General features: G+C 51.9%; 2 protein-coding genes and 1 pseudogene across 3 annotated transcripts; all 3 read right to left on the bottom strand.

Annotated features, from left to right (window-relative positions):
* Nucleotides 1-148: 148 nt before the first annotated feature.
* On the bottom strand, nucleotides 149-637 carry LOC139357677 (testis expressed 54). Its single transcript, XM_071076077.1, has one exon. The coding sequence runs from the start codon at nucleotides 581-583 to the stop codon at nucleotides 149-151; it is 435 nt and encodes a 144-aa protein (XP_070932178.1). The 5' UTR covers nucleotides 584-637.
* Nucleotides 638-743: 106 nt separating this feature from the next.
* LOC105469469 (WD repeat domain 74) lies at nucleotides 744-8,463 on the bottom strand. 2 transcript variants are annotated; one of them, XM_011720496.2, is made up of 11 exons: nucleotides 8,294-8,463; nucleotides 8,109-8,215; nucleotides 7,901-8,022; nucleotides 3,766-3,841; nucleotides 3,500-3,646; nucleotides 3,247-3,348; nucleotides 2,244-2,344; nucleotides 2,093-2,148; nucleotides 1,612-1,757; nucleotides 1,439-1,495; nucleotides 744-968 (listed from the first exon to the last, which is right to left on the bottom strand). In XM_011720496.2, exons 1-11 carry the CDS (start codon nucleotides 8,355-8,357, stop codon nucleotides 789-791), a joined length of 1,158 nt encoding a protein of 385 aa, XP_011718798.1. In that variant the 5' UTR covers nucleotides 8,358-8,463; the 3' UTR covers nucleotides 744-788. The 2 variants fall into 2 exon arrangements, with proteins under 2 accessions (XP_011718798.1, XP_070930554.1); XM_071074453.1 differs by lacking the exons at nucleotides 7,901-8,022; nucleotides 8,109-8,215; nucleotides 8,294-8,463 and adding an exon at nucleotides 4,543-4,632.
* LOC105469468 (large ribosomal subunit protein uL6 pseudogene) lies at nucleotides 4,740-5,336 on the bottom strand (annotated as a pseudogene).
* Nucleotides 8,464-8,856: the final 393 nt, after the last annotated feature.

The raw sequence follows: 8,856 nt of genomic DNA, 5'->3' as shown, positions 1-8,856 counted from the left end.
CCCAGGGGGCTGGGCCCGCCTCCGGGGAGGAGCCTTAAAGAACCAGCTGCCCGGCGGTGTCCGCGCCCGTTTCCCAGAGTGGTGGTGCAGGTACACGTTAGAAATTTTATTCTCTGGAGGTTGGGGCGGACTAAGAGCAGGTCTGGGGTCATCCCTTCTCCGGCTCCTCCTGGTTGCCTTCTCGGATCGGACGCTCCTGTTTCCGAGTCTGATCTGATTGCCTCTTGCTTGACGGCAAGGAGTCCCGACCACTGAACATTGATGACCTAATCTGGTCTGATTGTCTCTTGCTTGACCGCGAGGAGCCCCGACGACTGAACATGGATAGTCGCCGCCACAGCACGGTGATCAGAAGGCTTTCGTTCGACTTATGATTCCGATGGTCCGGGGAGTTCAAGTCGATACCTTCGGCGCCTGAGGCGACGAGGCCTCTGAGCTCACCCCTACCCTCGGGAAGCCCCTTCTCACACTCCCTGGGCCCTCTGTGTGTGCCTCTGGTCCCATCTTCCCTGACGGCCTCAGACTCTGCCTCCTTGGACTGCTCATCCGACATCTCAAAGTCCTTGTCTTGGCAGCAGCCCATGGCCCCGCGGGGCCCCGGACTCCCTGCCACCCACGCCAGCCTACCTGCCTCCAGGCCCGGCTTTTGTGACATCAGATATCCCGTCGCCCCAGCTCAGGGAGCCCCCACCCCAAGCTACCCCTCATTCCTTTCTCCCATCACAAAAGGCTCAGGGTCATGGTGGATGTTCAGCTGTTTATTTACAAAGTGGGCAGGCACAGGGGCGTCAGGGGCTGGTGGACCCAGGCCGCTTCTTCTTTCTCCGTCTGGTTTGGAGAGCTCCTTGGGTCTGCTCCAAATCCGAGAGCTTCCGCTTGGCAGCTGCCTCCAAGGATGCCCAAAGTTCGTCTGTCTCTGTGTCTTCTAGGGGCACCTTGTTGGGTTCTTGAGGCTCTTGGGGCTCATCCTGGTGAGTGGGAAGAAAGTGTAGGAGTCAGGGGGACTGGGCATGGTAGCTCCCACCTGTAATCTCAGCACTTTGGGAGACCAAGGCAGGAGGATTGCTTGAGCCCAGGACTTAGCGACCAGACTGGGCAACATAGGAGACCCCATCTCCACAAAAAGAAGTTAAAAAAAAAAAGAAAAAGTAGTCAGGGGCACAGGGACAAACCCACAGGGAAGGAGACCCTGGCTGAGAAATAATCCCTCTGGGTATCACCACCTTTATTATTCCCTGCTCCCAGAAAGCAACCCCATCCATGCTCTTGGCAATAACCCTCAGGATTTTAACTGTTAATGCCTCTCAGAGAAATTAAGTGACCAGGCAGGTAAACAGATAGTCCCAGGTCTGCATTCCAGCTGCCTCCTTTTCCTCTTCATAGGGAGATCCTCACATCTATGCCCTTAGCTCCCACATTCCCAGACCCAATTGCTCACCTCCCAGTTGTCCCTGCCTGACAGGAGGAGGCAGTTCAATTGAGACTTGAGATAAACCTGCAAAAGATGAAGGACCTTAAGGAGCTAGGCATGCTGAGACAGAAACATGAAAGGGGACAAAGGAGGCGGAGCCTCCACAAGACCATGAGTTTGGGGTGGGAGAGACGACTTACCTTATGCTCCAGACCCCGTGGATTCTGGATCCTGTGTATCCTCAAGACTCTGTCCAAGCCACAGGAAGCTAGTAGAGGCTTTGAAGGGTGGCACTGCAACCCACGGACACTGCCTGCCAGCCCCTTCAGACAGCCCAGTAGACGCCCTAGAGAAGGGGGGAAGCATCTGTGATAACTGGCTGGCCAATAACCAACCATTCATTGTTTCCTGTTCCAATCACTTTCCATTTCAACATTTAATCTGCAACAAAACCCTGAGACTGGAGCTTCTACTAATATTTCCATTTCGCAGGTGAGGAAATTACGGCACAGGGAGTTGAAATAGTTTAAGGTCATACAGCTTTTGAGGAAACCAGGATTTGAACCCAGGCAATCTGGCACCTGAATGAGGCCTCACTGGCCCCACTGCACCGCCTTAGAGGGAATCCTTACCCTTCTCCCTGCTCCTTCCTTTCCCCCCAACATACCCTAGTCCACTCACCTTGCCGAAGGTCAATTTCTGCCAGCTGCCCATGAGTGTTTCCCACAATCACTGAGCTGAGGATGAGACCAGAGGCAAGCGGAGTCAGCAGTAACCTCCTGGAGCCCTTCCCAAGCCCCACCCTCCCACCCCTTCCCCTCTAAACACTCACTTGCCTCCCGGAGTGAGGGTCATGGCTGTCAGTGGGTACTCTCCATAGGTGGTCTCTAGGACTGGCCGGCGCTGGGGGGATGCTGGATCATAGACACGAACCTAGAGGAAGGCTGAAGCATCACGAAAGTATCCTCACCCTGCACCTACCCTCTGGCATCTCTGCATCCTCACCCGCTCCCTGCACACTGCTCTCTTATTTATGATCCACTGTCAGAAACTTTCTCATCTTAGATGTATGCCTCTTCTCTGAGCATCAGGGTGTCAGAAGAGCTGCTTAGCAGCATAAATGGACAGAGCTGAGGGGAGAGGTCCCCTAGGTTGGAAGTGTGTGAGCATTCCATCCTCCCATACTCCCATCTAGGGGAAATGGAGGGATGGAAAAGCAAGTCAGTCTAGTAGTCAGTGGGTACTAAATTTCAAGCAGAGGTTAGCCTGAATGAAGGAGGAAAGAGGATGCCCTCATATGTGTTTTGAGCAAAGGCGTATGACCAAGATCAGACTTCAATGTGCAGAAAGCAAAGAAAACAGGACAAATACAGTGACCCAGCCCTACCCGTGTCTCAAGACCTCAAATGAGACAGCCATAAAGATTTCTCATTTGGGGCCTTCATGTAAAGCTGAGGAGCTGAGGCCAGAGATGGGAGGCTCAGGCCTCAGTCCCAAAGCAAATCAGAGAGGCTGCATCAGGACCAGAACCCAGTTCTCTTAACCCCTAGCCCAATGTCCTCTGACACCTGCACCCTATAATTCCCACAGTGAAGGGGATCCACTGTCCTTTCCTCTCTTCCAGGTGGGAGGAAAACAGCACAGTTCAGGAAACTCCACCCTAGAATGCAGCAGAGGACAGTCATGGGCTCAGGGACAGGGTTGGAACGGATGGGGACGCGCTTGCTCCTTTGAGCTCAGAATGGTGAGAAAGGCAGTTGTGCCAAACCGTGGGGGCCATTTCTTCAGAAGGCTGCTTTATCCCAGGAGAAGGTAGGGGTGAGATGACACCTTACCTGGTGGTACCCTGTGCAGGTGACAAGCTTCTGTGATCCTGGGAGAAACTGTATGTCCTGGTCCCAGATGGGAACCCGCAGGTCCAGCCAGTCATTCCGCACCTGGTGGGGTGGGCAGATGGGGAACAGGGCTGTGGGGGGCTTGATGTGCTCCTCCTTCGCCCCCTAAAGCCCATCTAGTCTCTGACGCATAGTCAGTGGCCACAGCCTCCCTCAACTTCAGGAACAGCTCCTTCACTCTCTTGTCACTCACGTTCTTGGCCCTGAACACAGGTTCCTCAGAGCCCTGCAGGTCCCACATCTTCAAAGCATTCTCTTTCCCACCTGTGGCAACCACATGGGGGTGTGCTGGGTCTTGGCGCATCCTACACACCCCAGGGCCCACTCTCAGTTCCAGGAGCTAAAAAGAATGGGAGATAAGAGTTCGTTCCAGAGTTCTTAATCCTCCCTTCCCCAACACGATCATTAGGCACCTACCCCAGCCCCCCTCCCCCAACCATCAGGGCAGGGAAGCCTCACTGGGTCAGAGGATGTGTTCTTGTCATTGTCGTGCCAGACTCTGAGAATCCCAGAATCCACACATGTGATGAGGGTGCTGCAGAGAAAGGACAGAGTTGGGATGTTTTAAGTGCTTAAACTCCTTGTTCTAATCTTTCTCTCCTTCTCACTACTAGACTTGACAATGTTTAAAAACAAACAAACAAAAAAGTACAAAAGTATTCCTAGGCCCCAAACTCATATCAACCCGATTCCCTACTAGCAGTCCAGTTTAGAAGAAAGCCTCTAGGTCACTAGGCTCTAGGCAGAGCCTGACAGCTTCCAGCTTCCTAATCTGTTAATTCAACTTACTCAACAGGGTGAGAGTTTACCAAGTGAGGAAACAGAAGTGCTGAGAAGCTAATCTGCCACTCAGCTATGTTACAACCACAGCTGGAAATCCACTCTGTAATATTCCGGAGTGCTTTTGCTGTTCACAGCTGTGTCTAGCGCCTGGCTGTACTGGTCTACCTGGCCATGCTGGTCTATCTGAATCTTGAGTTGCCTACTAGGGCTCAGGATCAGCAGTTCTAAAAGGATTGAAATGGGACTGGTCTGAATTTAGGGTTTGGTCAAAGTCAAACACCAGCTTCTTATGTTCCTTGCTCTGGGTTTCAGGCACTAAATGTCAGTCTCTTGCTTAAAGTATCTCAAGAAGTCCAAGCAAGTCTCTCCCTAGGATCTGCACAGCCTGCGCCTATGTTCTTTCTCATGCCTGCCAACCCTCCCCAGCTGGGTTCAGGCTCTGTTTCGACTTGCCTGAGCTGTGACAAAAGTCTCCCAGTTGCTGTCTCCAATCTATCCTCCATACTCCTACAGGTTCCCAGTGCTGACTATGGTACTTCTTTTTTTTTTTTCCCCCCAAATCAACAGGTCTTTTATTGCATCATTAAAATATCACAAGTAGGTCTTAGGAGTCATCTGGCATCTTCTTTCTGTAGCTGAATAACTCTTAGATCTTATTTATCAGCCTGCTGAACAGTTCCTTTTTCAGAGACATAGATACCATCCAAAAATTTCCTGATATCCTTGTTTTTAACTGTTGTGGCTTGCTGAATCAAAGCCGCTGAATTTGAAACAAGTTCGATGTCATTTCCTTCAAGGATTAATTCATTTTTCTGGGCTTGAGATACTGAACAAGCAACCCCTGGTCTCATCCGAACCCTGCGGATGTATTTTTCACCCAAGAAATTTCGGATTTCAACAAGAGACGCATTCTCCTGGATAATGACGTTGATGGGGAAGTGAGCATATACAGACCTCATCTTGTAACGGAAACCCAGTGTAACACCCTTGATCATGTTCTGTACATGACTACAAATAGTCCGAACGGTAGCCAGTTCCTTTCTGTTACCCCACCATTTGTCAACCCGAAGCCTCTTTTTTTTCTTTCCAAGAAGACTGAGTTCTACATTGATGTGATTGAAGTCCCTCCGCAGGGTTCCCCTGGGGCCCTTCACGATAACTGTGCGTCCCTTCAGAGTAATGTCAACATTTTCTGGAATGTCGACAGTCTGATTGCTGAGAATCGTCTTCATTCTTGCAGTAGACGCAGCAAAGAAAGCGACTATGGTACTTCCTATTCAAAAACTGGTAACTCGGCCAGGCACAGTGGCTTGCACCTGTAATCCCAGCGCTTTGGGAGGCTGAGGCAGGCAGATCACCTGAGGTCAGGAGTTCCAGACCAGCCTGGCCAACATATAGTGAAACTCTGTCTCTACTAAAAAATACAAAAATTAGCTGGGTGTGGTGGCACATGCCTGTAGTCCTAGCTACTTGGGGAGCTGAGGCAGGAGAATCGCTTGAACAAGGCAGGTGGAGGTTGCAGTGAGCCGGGATTATGCCACTGCACTTCAGCCTCAGAGACAGAGCAAGATTACGTCTCTCAGAAAAACAAAAACAAAAAATGAATAACTCGCCAACACCAATAAACGTGCACATCTCTCAACCTAGCACTTAAAGCCCTTTACATTTAATCCCAACCTAATATAGTGTCCATCTTGTATTAAAATGCTTTCTTGGTTGGGTGCAGTGGCTTACACCTGTAATCCCAGCATTTTGGGAAGCTAAGGTGAGCGGATCGCTTGAGGTCAGGAGATGCAGACCAGCCTGGCCAACATGGTGAAACCCTGTCTCTAATAAAAATATTAAAAAAAAAAAAACTTAGCCGGGCGTGGTGGCGGATGCCTGTAATCCCAGCTACTTGGGAGGCTGAGGCAGGAGAATCGCTTGAGCCTGGGAGTTGGAGGTTGCAGTAAGCCGAGACCCTGCCACTGCACTCCAGCCTGGGTAACAGGGTGAGACTCTGCATTTAAAAAAAAAAAAAAAAAGCTTCCTTGTTGTCAACTTCCAAATCAAATGCTATTTATCCTATTTATGTACCCTATAGCATGCCCCCAGTCCTTGGCCTCTCCCAGAGAGTACCCTCTTTCTAGAATACCCTTATCCCCTTCTCCACCAGTCAAAATTCTACCCATCCCTCAAGACCCAGTTCAAACATCCAGTCCCCACCAGAGGCTTTCCAGACCTCACCTGTCAGAATTACCACTACCAAACCTATGCAGCCTGCTTCACAGCCCTCTTTCATCGTCTTTGGAAGAAAGCACGGCCAGTAATCCAACCACTTAGCACCTTCCTAATCTTTGCTTTCAGAGGTACATCACCTTGTTGGTTGAGCTCAAGTTGAGCCCAGGAGTTTGAGACTGGCCCGGGCACACAGTGAGACCCTATCTCTACAAAAAACTTAAAAATTTAGCTGGGCGGGGTGGCACCTGCCTGTGGTCCCAGGTACTCAGGAGGCTGAGGCGGGAGGATTGTTCGACCTCGGAAGGCTGAGGCTGTAATGAGCCATGAATGCACCACCGCACTCAAGCCTAGGTGACACTGAGGCTCTGTCTCAAAATATATAAATGAAGTAATGAATGAATGCTTAAAACCTTTTTTTTTTTTTTTTTTTTTGAGATGGAGTCTCGCTGTGTCTCCCAGGCTGGAGTGCAGTGGTGCGATCTCTGGGTCACTGCAAGCTCCGCCTCCCGGGTTCACACCATTCTCCTGCCTCAGCCTCCTGAGGAGCTGGGACTACAGGCCGCCCACCACCCCACCCGGCTAATTTTTTGTATTTTTAGTAGAGACGGGGTTTCACTGTGGTCTCGATCTCATGACTTCGTGATCCGCCTGCCTAAGCCTCCCAAAGTGCTGGGATTACAGGCGTGAGCTACCGCGCTTGGCTCCTTTTTTTTTTTTGAGATGAAGTATTGCTCTCTTCCCCAGCCTGGAGTGCATTGGTGCGATCTCTGCTCACTGCAACCTCTGAGGGACGGATTCAAGCGATTCTCCAGCCTCAACCTCCCAAGTAGCTGGGATTACAGGCATGCGCCACCACACCTGGCTAATTTTTGTATTTTTTCAGTAGAGAAGGGGTTTCACCATGTTGGCCAGGTTGGTCTTGAACTCCTGACTTCAAGTGATCCGCCCATCTCGGCCTTCCAAAGTGCTGTGATGACAGGTATAAGCCACCACACCCAGACTTGCTTAAAACTGTTAAATGACAGGTGGGCACAGTGGCTCACGCCTGTCATCCCAGCACTTTGGGGATCCGCGGCAGGTAGATCACCTGAGGTCAGGAGTTCGAGACCAGCCTAGCCAATACAGTGAAACCGTCTCTACTAAAAATACAAAAACTAGCTGTGCGCGGTGGCGGGCGCCTGTAATCCCAGCTACTCGGGAGGCTGAGGCAGTTCTCCTAGGCAGAGGTTGCAGTGAGCCGAGATCGCGCCAGTGCACTCCAGCCTGGGCAAGAAGAGCGAAAACTCCGTCTACACACACACACACAAAACTCAGAGGGTTATAATGGAGTAAGGTGAAAAACCTTACAGGATGCGAACTTTTTGAAAGCAGAAATTTTACCGGCAGCCCCTGTACTTCGCCCAGTGCCTGGAATTCAGTAGGTGTTCAGTAAATGTGTTACAGGTATTAACTACGTAAGGCAGAAACTCAGGTCTCTGTCACCTATTGAAAACCGTGTCACTCAGCTTGTCTGTCGCCATCATTCCAGTATCCGCAGGGAGCATCAAAGCTCTCTCTTAGGCCCTGAGTTTAGCGAGGGGATTGGTCTTACCCGTCGGTCTGGGCGAGGCCACGGAATATGCCCTCCCCGCCAGGGCAGTGTCTCTGACCCTGGAATATGCCATCCTCGGTGCTGAAGTGCTTCACCGTCCTGTCCGCGCAGCCCACCAGGATCTGCGGCAAAGAAGGGCAAGATGGCAAGGAGAGCAAGGCTGCTGTGCCCCAGGCCCCCAGCTCCGGCACGGCCAGCGGCCACTCACCTGGGTCTCGCCGCCCGTGCCCCAACACAGGGCGCTCACTGCCTCCTCGCGCCGCGGCTGTCCTCCGGCCGTGAAGTTCGCCGCCTGTTTTCGCTGAAGGTTTACCCCTGAGAGAGGAGGGCGTCAGTCACACCAGGGGCGCGAGTGCACCCCTGCACTTCCCGACGCCCGAGCCTGCCACCCACCTTTCAAGATCCCAGTCTCGGTGCCGACCCACACATGGTTCCAGCGCGCGGCAGCAGCAGCCATGACAAAGCCTGGAGGCAGATGGTTCGCACTTCCGGCGCAGCGTGTGCGTCACTGGCGGGCGTCGAGTCCAAGGCAGGGCAGTGCAGTTGCTAGGAGTTTTTTCGTTGTTTGTTTGTTTGTTTGTTTTTTGAGACGGAGTCTCGCTCTGTTGCCCAGGCTGGAGTGCAGCGGCGCGATCTCGGCTCACTGCAAGCTCCGCCTCCCGGGTTCACGCCATTCTCCTGCCTCAGCCTCCCGAGTAGCTTGGAGTACAGGCGCCCGCCACCACGCCCGGCTAATTTTTTGTATTTTTAGTAGAGACGGGGTTTCACTGTATTAGGCAGGATGGTCTCGATCTCCTGACCTCGTGATCCGCCCGCCTCGGCCTCCCAAAGTGCTGGGATTACAGGCGCGCCCGGCCCAGTTTCTGGGAGTTCAAAGAGCCGAAAGAGTAAAGCTTCCTTGCTTGTTTTGCTTTACGAAAATGAAACCAGGAGGTGCTTGTATAGGGAGATCGGAA

The sequence above is a fragment of the Macaca nemestrina genome, chromosome 12, assembly GCF_043159975.1.
Source record: "Macaca nemestrina isolate mMacNem1 chromosome 12, mMacNem.hap1, whole genome shotgun sequence".
Lineage (NCBI taxonomy): Eukaryota > Metazoa > Chordata > Mammalia > Primates > Cercopithecidae > Macaca > Macaca nemestrina.
The sequence above is the reverse complement of the archived record's forward strand: the minus strand, read 5'-3'. Positions and strand labels throughout refer to the sequence as shown.